This window comes from Clarias gariepinus, chromosome 7 (genome assembly GCF_024256425.1).
Source record: "Clarias gariepinus isolate MV-2021 ecotype Netherlands chromosome 7, CGAR_prim_01v2, whole genome shotgun sequence".
Taxonomy (NCBI): Eukaryota; Metazoa; Chordata; class Actinopteri; order Siluriformes; family Clariidae; genus Clarias; species Clarias gariepinus.
The window spans coordinates 4044101-4060691 of NC_071106.1; the positions used below are offsets into that span (position 1 = coordinate 4044101).

General features: G+C 36.4%; 1 protein-coding gene across 1 annotated transcript in view; it reads left to right on the top strand.

Moving 5' to 3' along the window:
• LOC128528030 (protein unc-13 homolog C-like) overlaps positions 1-16591 on the top strand; it is a 208775-nt gene that overhangs the window by 13091 nt on the left and 179093 nt on the right. Inside the window, exons 3-7 of the mRNA XM_053500754.1 lie at positions 818-840; positions 1947-1984; positions 3833-3911; positions 9324-9329; positions 10612-10683. Coding sequence (XP_053356729.1) covers positions 818-840; positions 1947-1984; positions 3833-3911; positions 9324-9329; positions 10612-10683 — 218 coding nt within the window. The remainder of the gene's footprint in view (positions 1-817; positions 841-1946; positions 1985-3832; positions 3912-9323; positions 9330-10611; positions 10684-16591) is intronic.

Consider the following 16591-nt stretch of genomic DNA (forward strand, 5'->3'; position numbering starts at 1 on the left):
AACATTTATTTGTAAAAATATATATATATATATATTGGAACCGATTTATTTTCCTCTCACTTCACAATTATGTGCCACTTTGTGTGGTCACATAAAATCCCAATAAAATACACCTACGCTTGTGGTTGTAACATGACAAAATGATCAAGGGGTATAAATACTCTTGTAGGTTATAAATCTTTGCTATTAATGATGAAAAATTTGTCTCATAAACTGACTTCATTTTGCTTGCCTTCTTATCCTGAGATGTTCCAGTAATTTCAGTAATTTTAAATCTCCCTAGTTTTTTTGTCTTTGCTTGCTGTAGCCCAATAATTTGACAGGAATTAACTTTGAATAAAAATAAATTAATTAATTTAAAAATCACCAAAACTTTTGTACTGTAAGTCAGTTTATTTATTTATTCATTTGCGGTTTGTTTATCACAAAGCCACTATAGTCATACATTGAGTGTGGTATTTTTTTACATTTATAGACATTAAATAAAAAAAAAATTGCGATATTTTTTCTTTAGGTATAAATGATACAGTATATACAGTAGAGTGTTTCTATGTAATAAAGCACAGCATACAGAATGGAGGAAATTATGGAGTGTGTGTGTGTGTGTGTGTGTTTGTGTTTGTGTGTGTGAGCGCATGTGTATGACTCACTCCACTGGCTCAGTCTGTCTGGCCCTTTCCCTTTAGTCATGAATCATTACAGCGGTGTGTAATTTGTGTAATTTAAAGATCAGCGCCTCTGGAAGTCTCGCTACTCCAGTTAATTTTGTTGTTCCTGTCTTTTTTTCTCTCCTCCTGTCACACGTTCTCCGCTCCAGACAGCGCAGCTTTGGAAACACAGGTTTGTACTTCTATGCTTGTGTGTGTGTGTGTGTGTGTGTGCGTGTGTGTGCGTGTGTGTACGGTGTGTTTTATTAGAAGCTTGTCAATTAAAAATCCTCAGTTCCTCAAGGGTTCTTGGACAGTTATCACCCTCAAAGGGTCCTCGTTGGATCCCATCCCAAACAAACAAACGAATAAATAAATAAATAAACAAATCCTGTTATTGGTTTAACATAATAGAACCCTTAAGGGTTTTTCAGAGAGACAAATGAAGAACCCTTTAGGAAATTAAACAAAGTGTATTTTTTGTTGCATTTTTTTTTCAAAGCATTGTTAATGGATTAGTGTCATCTAGAAGTTTAGAAACAAAACCACACGAGTTTATGCCATGATATCATAGTGAGATAACTTTAAAAAAAGATATAATACATAAAAAAACATGATTATAACTAGACCAAAAATGAAATAAAAAAGTTAATTAAATATTTATTTTATATTGTAAAAAAAACAACAACAACTAAATAATAGAACAAAACAATAACTCACAATAAAGACAAACATCAAAACATTAGTAATTGTACATGCTGTATATTAAAACAAACTCACAACGATGGAAAAATACAAAAACAGTAAGATGATTATATGAGATAATAATGAAAATTCTGATTCTGATGTATTGGAACGACAAACTAATAACACGATAACTATTAGATAATAAGTTTGACAAAGAGAAAATAATGAATTAACTTGAAGAAATAATAAATAATGATGTGTATGAAGTGTATGTTTGCATGTTCTCCCTGTGCTCTGTTACATGCTGATCAGGGTAGTTGGCATTTCTAAACTGCATTTTTGTGTCTGTACAATATGTGTGTGTGTCCTATGATGAATTGGCACCCTGTTCTTTCTGTGGTATAGTGCTTAGAGTGCTGATCTGGGGTCAGTGTTTTCTATTATGTGGGAATTAAAGAGCTGATTTTATGATCAGTCTGTTACACTCAGATACTATTCAAGTATTAATCTCTCTCTCTCTCTCTCTCTCTCTCTCTCTCTCTCTCTCTCTCTCTCTCTCTCTCTCTCTCTCACTCTGTATGTGTGTGTGTGTGTGTGTGTGTGTGTGGATAGGGCCTAGATCCTGCTAAGCTTGGTCTAAACACAGGAGGGTGAGTAAAGAATTTACAAAACATCTGTAAAGACCTGCGCTGTGTGTATGATTCCATTATTCCGTCATCTCTACACTCTCAGAGCATCACGCTGTTGTGTCTCTAAGCTCGAGCACGGCTGTAAGTGCGGGTTGTCAACTTCAAATTCCAATTTTATTTGTCACATACGCAGTCAAACACAGCACGATATGCAGTGAAATGCTTACATTTACTTTTTGTACATCTATAGAGGCGTACTGTATATACTTACACCACTTATCTACTAATATACACAGGAGAAAGGGTTAAATTTGTAGTTTATATAGAAATAGTTTATTGTATAGCACAAGGGTTAAAGAGGTGGAACAAGAAGGTCATAGAGTTTATTTTAAGATTATTAATCTCCTGGTATAATAAAACAGCAACAACGATTTTGCGACCGATTTTCTAAATATGAAAATTCTCCTACTTTAATTTAAAATTGCATTTATTCTATAATAATAATATTGTATTTTTTTATTCTGTAATAATATTGCTATTATTAAATATGTTTTTAAATTATTTGTAAGATGTTCATGATGTTAGTTGAAAAATGCAAGTACTGTACATGTTTCTTTATTAACCAAAAAGGCCCACATGGGTGCACAAACTTTTACTTTGTGTTTGTGAACTGGCACGGTGTCAAATTACGCGTGCACACACATAACGACAGACCCAAACACACACACACACATAGCGCCTGCGCACATAAACGAAAACAATTATCTGTCGGGATTCATTTTGACGGTATAGTGCAGGTTGATTTGTTTTATTTTTACTTTATATATTATATACACCTCAAAAGATATATATATTACTTTTATATATATATATATATATATATATATATATATATATATATATATATATATATATATATATATATTTTGAATTAATTATTTTAATGTATGTATTTTTTGAGCTGTGGAACAAATAATTTAAGTTTCCATTATTTCTTATGGGAAAATTAAATTTGGTTTACGAGTCTTTTGGAATACGAGCCCACTTCCAGAACGAATTATGTTCGTAATCCAAGGTTCCACTGTATCTTTTTACTTTACGATATATTCCTTTCCTTATACGATACAGTGGAGTTGCTCCTCTGACTAATCCCCTGTTCCCTGACTCACACTCGTTTATCAGGGTCACGTCACCCTCGTTTATCAGGGTCACCGCTGTTCCATTCATTTTATTGAAGACCAGATTTCATGTCACTCTCTGGGATCGTAACATTTTACAGAAACGTTTATACTCAGATCCTGACTCATATTTTTTACAGCTTGGGCCCAGAATTGTGTTGATCGGTTCTTTGTCTTCTTTATCTCTCTATTCTTTGCTGTTTTTCCCATTCTTCGTTCTTCATTCTTATTCCAGTCATTACCATTCTATTTTCTTCTTTTCCTCTTCCTCTCTGTCCCTTTATCTTCCCCTGTTAACATTTTAATTTTAACATTTGTGTCCAGCGTTTTTCCTCTTCCCCCTTCTCGTCTTCCTGCTTTAGTCTCTCTCTCTCTCTCTCTCTCTCTCTCTCTCGCTCATGCGTTTTTTCTTTTTCTCTATCTACCGTTTGTCTCTGGCCATCTGTCCAAACATTTTATTTTTTGCTTTTGTCTCTCACACACATTTCACATGTGTCATATATTTATATATGAAATATGATTGTATAAATCTGTCTGGTGTATTTTACTGCAGTAAATATTGGCACCCTGGATGTGTAATGTTGTACATGCCACTCTGTTATTATGATATTAAAAGCACTTGAAATTGTGCGCTCGATCTCTCTCTCTCTCTCTCTCTCTCTCTCTCTCTCTCTCTCTCTCCCTCTATCAGAGCTGGCAGTATTCTTTATGGCATTGACAGTATGCCAGATTTACGCCGTAAGAGGACCATGCCCATCGTCCGCGACCTGGTGAGTTGTCTGTTCCAGTACTGAGCTCTTTGTGTGTGTGTGTGTGTGTGTGTGTGTGTGTGTGTGTGTGGTTTAAAATGCACCCAGTTGCCCCACAACACTGAACAAGTTTATATTATCTCTGTAATCTATAAGATACCTGTAAAGATCATTAACAAAAATAATAAAGTTAAAGATTTTTTTTTTATGACCTAACGATCTTTAGACATGTCGACTCAAACACTATTCTGCTGAAAGGATTTACAACTGTATAAACACGAAAGACACTACCAACACTATAAATGTTACAGACACTGTAGACACTAAGGATACTGTAGACACTACAGACATTACAGACACTGTACACATTACTATAGATGTTACAGACACTACAGTTTAGACATTTCGTCCTAACAGACCTTATAAACATCGCAGACACCCATTAGACGCTACAGACACTATAAAGGTTACAGACACTGTACACATTACTATAGAAAAACACTACAGACATATGATACAGTATGTCTGAACCAGGAACCGCAACTATTCCTTTAGTTTCTTTAGTACCACGGAGAACAAATTGCAAACTGCAACTTTCTTCCACAACAAACTAAACAACAAAATTTCATTCATTGTGTCCATGTGTGTCAGACATGGTGTTTATAAGATGATCATGTGTTAAACATGTGAATGTTTGTCACTTCTGTAAATATGTTCCTTTTATTATTTTATTAACAATCTTATATTTTTTATTATTATTTAAAATTATTTATACATTTTATTTTATATTCATAAAGTCATTCAAGTCCCTTATTTGTATTTAGGATGTATTTAGTTTTTTTTTTTTTTCATATGTGCCCTTTTTTATTTTTATCATGAAATTACTTTATTCTAAATGTTTAACGGTATAATGGTACCAGTACAAGAATTGATTCTGTATCTATTTATTTATATCTTGCATGTTGTTGTTTTTTAAAAACAATCAACACTACCTGGGTAAGTATGGGTTGCTCTTATGTTGTTTTGGGACTTGTGCGTGGTTTACATGCCATTCCCTCATTGGCCCATATTTATTATGGGGAATATTTTTCCGTGAGTTGTCAGATTTCACTCTGAGCCCAAAAAAGCTCAGTCTTCCATCTAGAAAGAGCTGAAAATGCAAAAAAAAAAAAAAAAAAGACAAACAAAGGAATCCTGAGAAATGTTGACAATCCACCCAAAAATATATCAGAGGACTTCATTGACTTTCTGACTGAACTGTGCGTGTCCTCAAGGCGTGCAGCGGGAAAACGAAATGTCTCTTGCCATGGCAGATGAAGTCAGTGCAGTACGGCAGGTTGTGCCTCAGCTATTCCATCATGCCTCTGTTCTCGTCTATGCACAACGTAGCGGTCTGATTTATTCAGGACGCAGGACAGAGAACCCGGCTGTGTCCTGATTGCACTCTTTAATGGGCGTCTCAGGGTCAACAAAGGGTGGAGCTTAAATTAACCATGGCCAGCCAATTGTAAAGTCGATCAAACAGTTTCTGGAAAAGGTTTTCATGGGAAACTAACTTCAGTTCGGAGTTTAAAACTTTTTCGACATATAACTTATAAAGGTTCCTGCACAAGGACAGACTAAAATGATCCTCGATGTACGCACAGATACCATCATGTTAGTTTTTCCTTTGGTCATTTGATTTTCTTTGCAAAACCCTACAACAGAGTAGAGCTTTTAAGATCCTGGAAGTTGTTACAATCCAGAGAACCCTTGAGAAGTTAAGGAACTTTAAGAGTTCATTGATAACTACTAGAATATGTATCTGTATTTCCAAGAGAACCCTTGAACACAATACGTCTTCTTACAGCAGTAGGGACTCTATAGAAAACTTCGAAGGGGTTCTGTGACAAACCAAAGAATCTTAAATGTCATAATGACTTGAACATATCATGGAGTTTTGCTTAAAGATAACCTGTTATTGTGTTACGTTGACAACACTGAAGTGTTTCCCCAGATAACCAAATCACAAAACTACTAAACCCTACACTCTAATAGACACTAGATTGTGAACGATCAGGTTTATTACAAAAGTGCATGGCAGGTTCAGAGCTCCTGTTGTCACAGAGTATCCAGGTAGCTGTTAAAAATTGAGAAATCTAAGCAAATTGTGAGGTCTCACAAGGACTTCATCAGTAAATTGTGTACATCTGTAAGCAGTTTGTGATGGTTCTCCATTAGTTTGGCACAGCTTGTAGAGGAGTTGTGGTTAAGCACATCATAATTGTAAATACATTGTACAATTTCATGGGTTATGCATAGTCAGTTCCAGAAAGAGGCCGGGAAAGAGGCCAGGTAGATGAAGGAGAATGAGATCTACAGTTGCCAGTAATGCAACCTACTGGTTTCCAACCTCTGTTAAAAATCTAAGAAGAAGAAGCTGAAGGACCAACAAGTCCAGCATTTCAATTTGGCACAGTGACACAAAAGTTCAGGAATATGGGAAAGTTCTCCCAGATTCCTCAAGAGTTTGAGATCATAAAACCCCCAAACCTACACCATATGAGAACCAATATAAGATACCAACCAGCTTAACAATCCAGAACAACATTGTAGGGTTTTACAGAGAAAAAGAAACTTTGAAACTAGGCTCTTTGGCAGTTCTAGAAAAAAAAAAAAAAACAGTGCTGGAAGTAAGGCATTCTTTTCTGTTGTAGGTTTTTACAGAGAACCTTTAAGTATTCTCAGTGGTACAAACCAAATGGTGCGCTCAGGGCAATAGGGATCTTTGTTCGGTTCTTCTAGTCAGCCCTACACACAATAGTATCGTTTTCAGAGAATGTTTGAGCAGGTATTGCATTACACTAAGAAACCATATTTTTCGCAACTCTTTCCTGTGGTTTCTCCAGAGACACAAACCTAAAAACCCAACGGGGAGTTCCCTCAGGACGGAATAGATTATACGATCCAGTTTGTTATTGGCTGAACGAATGTAACATTAACTCCGCCCCCTGTGTCCCAGGTATGCATGTGATTTGAGTGAATGGGGACAGGTGAGGGAACCATATGTGTACACACCAAAGAATAAAAGCTGCTCATAAGGCCATAATATGTTAATTAAGTGAAATTAACGAGCATATCCATCCGTGCGCTTCCATTTTATGGCACTGCCTGCAGCAAGCCTCAGTCACTCCGCTGCATGCTGATTATTCTACACTTACATAAACGCATAATGAGTTCATGTACAGGTTCATCCTGCTCCCACTCCTCCCTTTGCTTTATGGTGCCTTTTGCTAACTGTAAACCCCACGTCTTTACCACCATTAGATACAGTACTCGCGGCTCGATAACTGGTAAAGACAAATCTTTATACTCTCCTGCATCTCCTATTTGTACACTTATCCTCTTACCTACTTATGTCACTTTCTCTACCTCTCCCTTTGGCTTTTCCTCCCGCATAAATTCACACATGTGGGTTAGGGGTTGCACGACTACTCATTTTTACTAGTGTAGCAGTAAGTCATGGAAGTACTAATCAACTAGTTGACGGAAAAATGTTGTAAATATTTTAAGGTAAAAACGTATTAAACCACACTTCAGTTAACAGTCCCCATGTACAGCGGGAATTATTGAGTTACATTTCTAGCTTTAGTGTCTGTTTAGGCTAGACTGTTAGCAGTAAACGAAAGAAAATCAGTGCAACACAGCAGCGTTTGGGAGGCATTAATGCCATCTTTATCTCTGGCCCTCAGCAGTGTCTGAAAATGAGTCTGTATCGTTCTCTTTGAGACGACATGCGCCAGTAATCTGACTCTAAGCTGGCGAATAGTGATTTGCAACCCACGGCTCTGAAAACGCCCCTTTATTCAGTACTGGTCACAGTGTCATGGTGCAAAGATTCTATTTACATTTTATGTAGTTTTTTGTGTGTACGGTTTTACACTTTACTGAACTGTGAAGTGATAGGGCAAAAATGTTGTGGGTCTTTTTTTCTTTTGCACGTGATGTCACAATGTCTGTCCACCATGGACCTGGTTACTTACCAGACGCCAGTGCCACAACCCACATTCATAACCGGTCACAGAAGCACTTTCAGCAAAAAAACAACAGAACAAGAAAACCAGAAAAAAGACAAAAAAAAATCTGAAACTACACTTTGTGTTTTTCAGTGATCGCTTCTAGTCTGAATTGCATCTAAACTGTCTGTATTTTTCCATATATGGCTACAAAGTTAACTAGCTGAACACGAGGCTGAATCCCAAATCCCTCTCCAACCCCTGATTAAGGGCACTACTTGGTGTGTAAAAAAAGGGATTGTTCACCCTAACTAGCGCACTAGCTTTCCGCTACATTTAACGCTAATTGAAATGAAACCCCCAGAACTGTTAGTTAGCTATTAATTAGAAATCTTAAAATGTCAGTATTATTTCACGTTCACATTCCCTTTATGTTTTTAAGTTTAAGCACTGAAAGAGTAGGGTCAGGGGTAGCTCAGTGGTTAAGGCATTGGACTACGGTTCAGAAGATCCCAGGTTCAAACCCCACAACCACCAAGTTGCCACTGTTGGGCCCTTGAGCAAGGCCCTTAACCCTTAACTGCTCAGATGTGTAATGAGATAAAAATGTAGGTCTCTCTGGATAAGAGCGTCTGCCAAATGCCCAAATGTAAATGTAAAGAGCTAACGCTAGCGCTAATGCTAGCAAAGTTCACCAATTTGAGGAGGAATCACAAATTTGTCCATTGTCCAAGGTAATCAGTTTATCATACCAAATCAAATTTGTGCCAGTTAATATCCTTATTACCTTCTTCATCACACTTGTTTCTCTTGTGAAAAGAATTAGCAGCACAGAAGCTATCAGTCACTAGGTTACTTTTTATCCGTGTAACTGACATCATGGTAGTCACATGACTGCAAAAGGGCTATACAGTAGGTACAAACTGAAATGTCATTGTGATCATAGTTGGAAATCCCCCCACAGTAGTAACTAGTGAATGTAAATGCCTTAGTCAACTGGTCTATGCAACCCCTAATGTAAGTGTGTGGTCAGTGTTTTGTCGCTGACTTTTTCTTACGTGGACAGCGTGAATCGTCTCATCGCCACTCTGTAGGTGTTACAGCACACTTAGAGATGCATAAGAAAACTTTTAAAACAATGAGGATTATTCTACAGACAGAGCATGAGTGATATTTGATTTGTCATGCATGTTTGGAGGCCATGTAAGCACTGTATATAATAATAGTAGTGAAACCTGAATAAAATCACTCTGCTTCTGAGAAACTGAAGCGCATTACGAAATCCAGCATGGCAGTCAATATATCACTGCAGATGCACCAAAAACACTACAAACCTGATGGAAGAAAAAAAACCTCTATTTTATTCATCATTTCACTCACTAATTAATCTTTTCTCTCTTTTCTGCTCTGCTTTCATTACCTCTGCTGCACAACAAAGGCTTTGGTGAGTATCTGTCGTTTTTGTGTCATTTGTAATTGTGCTAATTGCATTTAATTGATAATGAAGTGCTAATTAGAGTGCAAAAGAGCAGCCTAGAGATTATGTGAAATTGGTTTAAGAGGTAATTGAGTTTAAGGAGTAAAAAATATATATTTTTTTTACCTTTTTAAAAATGAAGACAGTTTTATAGTCTGTACATTGTAGGTACTGAGGATGTTTCTTCACATTTATTGTTTTCTTTTCTATTTTTTTTTACGTTTTGTTGTTAAAGCAGTTCTTTAGGATCTGACAGAACTTTCAGAATGTGTTCAAAGTTCATTTGTTTTAGTTGTATGGTAAATTCAGGCTTAATATGAATTAATATGATTAATATGAATTGGACAATTATTATAGAAACAGAATATTTATGTCCTGAACTTAATTATATATATTTTTTATTTTCTTATGACACAATTTTTTCCAATCTTGCATGATATATTGCACAGCTTCAAGTTTTCTGATTACATTATAATATTCCTTTTTGTATTTATTATTATTATTATTATTATTATTATTATTATTATTATTATTATTTTATAATTTTTCCAACCTTGCATGATATTGCACACCTTCAAGTTTCCTGATTACTTTATAATATTTCTTTTTGTATTTATTAGTATTATTATTATTATTATTATTATTATTATTATTATTATATTTAATTATATTATTTTTTATATATAGTTGACTGAAGCAAAATGAGCACAATAAGATTTACATTGTGCATATCATAACAAAGGTTTTGAATAATACTAGTTGCAACTAATTTTATTTAGACAGATCTTTTTTTCAGGATTCAGGATTTGTATTAATTCAGAGCTCTTTTTATTCCCAGAGTAAATCACTCTGGATAAGAGCGTCTGCCAAATGCCTAAATGTGTTAAAATTTATATTTACTTATTTCGTTTTTTTTTTTCCGAGGTGTTATATTTTGACCATCTGCTTTTTCCATCGTATCACATTCTTTCATAAACAGTCGCCTCCACTCGCTGTTCACTAACATGGACAGACTAGATGGTAAAAATAAAAACAACTTTACAAAATATGTTCCTTTTTTTCATAGGGTTTGTAAATGTAATTGTGAGCAGTGCGGTTAGTTCGGCCGAGTCGCATCAATATGCTGCATTTACAGCACTCACAAGACAGACATTGATTCAATAAAGAGCCTTGGCAGGCAGTGTGCTGATTTCCAGAGTGCGTTTGATGTGAAATATGATTCGTGTGTAATGCATGCGTTTCTTTGCAGACCTTGGCTGCTCGAAAGGCAGGCATCTCGTTTGCGCTTGTGACCAGATCCACCCTGAACAACGAGGACCTGGTAAGTGGTATAGACACAATGCTTAATGGACGATTACACATACACACTCCATTAGAGATAAAGCACACACACTTACATGCATACAGCCACTCGCGTGCAGGTGAATACACACATGCAATCACTGCCTCATCATTTTTATTGAAATCAATCTGACGAATCAATAACTATCTATTAATCATAGCAATAACAGATCAAAACAGTCCAGGCACAAACACATAGTGTGGAAATGAAATGTATAGACATTATTACTATTGCTAGAAAACAGGAAATAAACAGAAGAGGAGTACGCGTCTACAAATTACAGACCAGTGGACGTGTCTAGCTGATATTACTGAGCTAAATAATAAACCTATGACAACACATGCACTCATAGGAATAATACTGACTTTCTTTCTTTTGACTTAAGGATTTTTAAATCTAAAATGAAAAACAAACACAATAAGTCCTACAAGGCCTTTTTTTTATTTATTTTTTTATTCCCAAACCCAGACATAAAGACACCCCCATCTTATTGTATATGTTATTATGTAATGCATATACAGACTTATAGACACACCCACTTTCTCATATACGTCCATCAGCACAAGCCCATTCAGAGCACTTTTCATTTTGATATACAGTACAGACTTTAAGCCACACCCACTTTACCATATATAGCCATCAGAACATGACTTTGTGAGCACAATATGCTACTTGTGCATACGGTTTAATACATCAATAACGAGCAAACCACCAAAAAAAATAATAATAGTGAACACTCCCGGGCTCAATAATAATAATAACTGACCTTTGTGCCACACCCACTCACCAGCCGCTCTTATTACCATGTATGGTCTCTCATTCCCTTATATATGTTCGGAGACATGCTGGTACTCTAAGTGTACCGATATAGTATATAAGACATGCACATTTTACAGCTCTGACATGGCGTGCAGATGTACTTATTAATTCAGGATGGTTCTTTGCGAGTAACTGATAAAGTCAGTGGAGTTAATAGGTACCCTTCTATACTGCTGAAGCTGTGAGAACTCTTTAGGCGGAGAGAATAATGTGACTTTAATATTTTTGTTATACACTGACCTAAGCTCAGCAGATGCATGTGGGTTTTGGTTCTTTTTCTCTTATTTTTTCTAATGCAGAGGCTTCGATGATTCCACTTTTAATTACAGAGTTGTACTGTAAGCTCTGTGGTTGTGCCAGGAGCGTGATAAAGGAATGAAAGAATCTAAATCAATGAAAAACAAGAGAATTACTCCTCCTTTCTGCTGACCTTCATCCCTCGCCCTCTGCATTAACCGAGCACAGCCTGATAAATCAATCCTATTACTGATGAAAGCGTCGTTTGATGGGTTTGACCTGGAAAGTTATTTCAGATCAGAAAGGTATTTTAAGCATCATTAGAACTGGACAGACATGATTTTGTTAGGATTAGACAGTTTAATTGGATTAATTGAATTGCTGATTTAGGTTTAGATCGGATATTTTTCAGGCTTTATTCTAATGAATCAGTGATTTTCATGTTGGTGAACACTTTATGGATTAAACCAGAGATTACACATGCATGACCTGTTGGGAATACCCTATTTCTGTTTATTTAGACTAGAGATTCTTTTCAGGGTTTGAAGCTTTCTGTAATCTCTGGATGTGTTTGGACAGTCCAGACCATATTGCTTCTGTTAGATCACACACTTTTTTTTTTTTTAAGTTTATTCAGATTAGACTGTTTGGACTAAACTGCCAATTTGGACTCACTTCAGGTTTGTTTGGCTTATTGAACATTTATTTCAGGTCTCGTTTGAATTAATGTGGCTTATCAGAGTTTGCTCTGATTAAACAATAATTTGAGGAATTAGTTTGTTTAGATTTCAGGATTTGTTAAAACTGATTGTTTCGACATTTGGTTTTATAGCTTTATGGTGTGTGTATATGGTGGGCTGTATACTGTATAAGTATTTAGTATACAGCATATGTGGGTTCAGTTACAGTGGACACTTATAGAGGGGTTGGGGGTTCGAATCTCAGCCCTGCTCTGTGTGTTTGTGTGAAGTTTGCTTCTTCTTCTAGTTCTTCTCCTGGTAGGCCAGTTTCCATTTTCAGCCCAAAGACATGTGGTGTAGGGCTGATTGGAGTTTCAAAACTGGCTTTAGTGGTCCCTAAACAGCTTAAGTGGTATAGAGGAATGGATGGATGGATGGATGGATGGTCATTTAAGACTTTGGTATATTGATAATATAAGGATTGAACAGATATTTTTGAAGTTGTGTAACCTGGTATAAATATAGATTTTTTTTTTTTTTATCTGATTTTTATTGCACAGTTATTAAGGTTTCCTGATTATTGTCACAGTTTTCTCAGAGTGATGAATGGCCGTTTTCACTTTCGTGTGCATCCTTTGTTCTTTGTTCACTTCCTTGATTTCTCCAGAGTTTGATGTCTGAGCATTGTGCTTCTTGTGTAAAAGATACCGGAATGGCGGCGAGATGATGGGTTTCCGGTTGTGTTTAATGCTAATGCTAATACTTATAGCCGCAGCATCCTTGGTGTCAATTTGTAAATATTCTTTTCTAATAAAACTTCATGCAGTACATCCTGCCTGACAGTTAGGTTCTCATTATCTGGAGTGTTTTAAGTAGCTGATTTGTCTGCATACATCCTTCCATTCTGGACTTTCTGGACTTTACTTGGCAGGGCCATGACGTCTCTGTGACATCATCATTCTCGCAGAAGTGATATGAGTGTCTAAAACAGGACAGAAACATAGTAAAGCATGATTAGAAGAATAGAGTCGTGCTGATTAGGAAGTAGGATGAGCAGATGTTGGAGCGTCATGAACTGTAGCGAGAATAAAAAAAGAGACGGGGAGAAAATGAATTCCTCTGGGAGATCTCAGTCTAAAAATGGCTGCTGTAGCCATATGGCAAGAGCGTGCAAACTTTTCTTACCAGGGGCCAGATGAATAAAAAGGGAAATATGGGCCACAGGTACATAGCAGGCTATCTGTGTTATTAAAAGTACAGAGTATCGGTGCATCACTCCCACTTCCTGGAGTGTTTCAGCTTTGGATCAGCACTTTTAGTTCAGTACAAAGTGCACACTTAAGTTATTCTTTGGTTTGAGGGCTTAAAGGAAACCATTTGACTGGAATACAAGATTGCATTCATTTATTTTGTCTTACTGATTTGTTAAGAAAAAGTCATTCTTGTGGTGTGCAATGAGTCGAAAGGAATTTGTGGTGCAAGAATGAAATCGAAAGACAGAAAAAAAGCTTTTTGCTTTTTTTTTGTGAAAAGCAGTTCTCTAAGTTGTCTTCTTGAAACGAGAATGAGAATTAAATTATACCCGCTTATCCACACTTCATATGTTCAGTGGTAAATCTAGTAGCTCTGCTTCATAGTCAGCAAAGCATTATGGGAAATCTTCCCCTTAATTACCCTACAGTCTGTAGCTAAACCAACTAGAAGAACACAGGGGTATCCAAGGCATGGCTGAAAGTTTTCCCTGCAAAAACATTCCTCTTCAAATATCCAACATTAACACGTAGTATTATTAAGCCACTGCTGTTCACACACTCTGCTCCACAGGGCTCTTGCTAGGTGAAGTCTGCAGAACAAAATGCACTAATTACAGAAAATGAAACACTCATACACACACACACACACACACACACACACACACACACACACACACACATGGAGTTCTTAACATTGAGTGCTTAACATTTTATAATAATGTGATTTATTTTTGACTAGATGTGCCTGCGACTTCTGTTGAATTTTAAAATGAATTACAATTTGTATGTGTTACCGTCAAATGGTGTGAAATTTTGTTTATTAAGTAGATTTCAACTGGACTCTCATTACTCATTCAAGATTCAAGATTGAAGATTTAAAGAACTTTATTAATCCTAGAGGGAAATTGTTTGCGCTTATTAAAAAATGTACAGTGGCATCTGTTAAATTTTGAGAAGAACTAATGATTTTTTGACTTCCCTGTATATATATATATATATATATATATACAGGGAAGTCAATAAGTATTTGATCACCCTGTGATTTTGCAAGTTCATGGAGGGGTCTACAATTTTTAGCATAGAGCATAGATTCTGTCACTGTGAGAGACAAATCCGGAAAAATCCGGAAATCACATTGTATGATTTTTTAACAATTTATTTGTGAATTACTGTGTCAAATAAGTATTTGATCACTTTCTTATCAGCCAGATTTCTGACTTTCAAAGACCAGTTATTTTGCTTTTAAATAGTCCATATGCTTCTTACGGTGCCACTCCTTGGTCTTCCTAACTGTGTGCTTTGGGTCATTGTCATGTTGGAAGACCCAGCCACGACCCATCTTTAATGCTCTGACTGAGAAAAGGAGGTTTTTGCCCAACATGTCACAATACATGGCCCCGTTCAGCCTCTCCTTAATACAGCGCAGTCGTCCTGTCCTCTGTGCAGATAAACACCCTCAGAGCATGATGCTTCCAGCCCCATGCTTCACTGTAGGTATTATTGGGATGATACTCATCATTCTTCTTCCTCCAAACACAGCGAAAGGAGTTAAGACCAAAAAGTTCTACTTTGGTCTCATCTGACCACAGGATTTTCTCCTATGACTCCTCTGGATCATCCAGATCATCCCTGGCAAACTTCAGACGGGCCTGGACGTGGGCTGACTTAAGCAGGGGAACCTTTTGTGCGATGTGGGATTTTAAACCATGAAGTCTTAGTATATTACTGATAGTAGCCTTGGAAACGATGGTCCCAGCTCTCTTCACGGCATTGACCAGCTCCTCCCGTGTAGTTCTGGGCTGATTCTTCACCATTCTTAGCATCATTAAAAATAAAAGGTCTTTGAGGGTCAGAAATCTGGCTGATAAGCAAGTGATTAAATACGTATTTGACACAGTAATCCACAAATAAATTGTTTAAAAAAATCATAGAACATGATTTTCCCGATTTTCCTTTTTAGATTCTGTCTCTCACAATGGAAATGCACCTATGCTGAAAATTGTAGACCCCTCCATGATTTCTAAGTAAGAGAACTTGAAAATCACAGGGTGATCAAACACTTATTGACCTCACTGTGATATATATATATATATATATATATATATATATATATATATATATATATATATATATATATATATGTACAGTCAAAGTATATTTTACTGTTTCTGACTCTCCCACATGTGTAATCAAAACAAGTAATGTTTCTCTGTTAAATCGGCTTTAATCAACCCTCCTTCAAATTTAATCCACTCTACTATAGGTTTAATTGGCACGCCTTTGACTTTAATCAACTTTCCTATGATTTTAATCAACTCTCCTATGGATTTAATTTGCTCTCCTATGGGTTTAGTTGTATCTGCTGAGAGAATTGATTCTTTAATGGGTTTAATTGACACTCCTATGGGTTTAATCGGCTCTCCAGTGGGTATAACCGCCTCTTTGGTGGGTTGAATCAGCTACTCTGTGGATTTAATCAGCTTTACCATCAGTTTAATCTGCTTTCAGTTGTCCAGGGGGTCTAACCTTTTCTTAGATTGGTTCATTTGGCACTTATGATGGTTTAATTAGCTGTCCCATAAGTTTAATTAGCTCTTCCGTGGGTTTGATCAGATATTCTGTGGGATTAATCTGTACTTCTGTGGGTTTAATCGGCTCTTTTGTGAGTTTAATTGGCTGTTCTGTGGGTTTAATTGGTTTTTCTGTGGGTTAAATCACCTTTTCTGTGGGTTAAATCGCCTCTTCTGTGGGATTAATCGCCTCTTCTGTGGGTTAAATCGCCTCTTCTGTGGGATTAATCGCCTCCTCTGTGGGATTAATCGCCTCCTCTGTGGGATTAATAGCCTCTTTTGTGGGGTAAACCGCCTCTTCTGTGGGATTAATCGCCTCCTCTGTGGG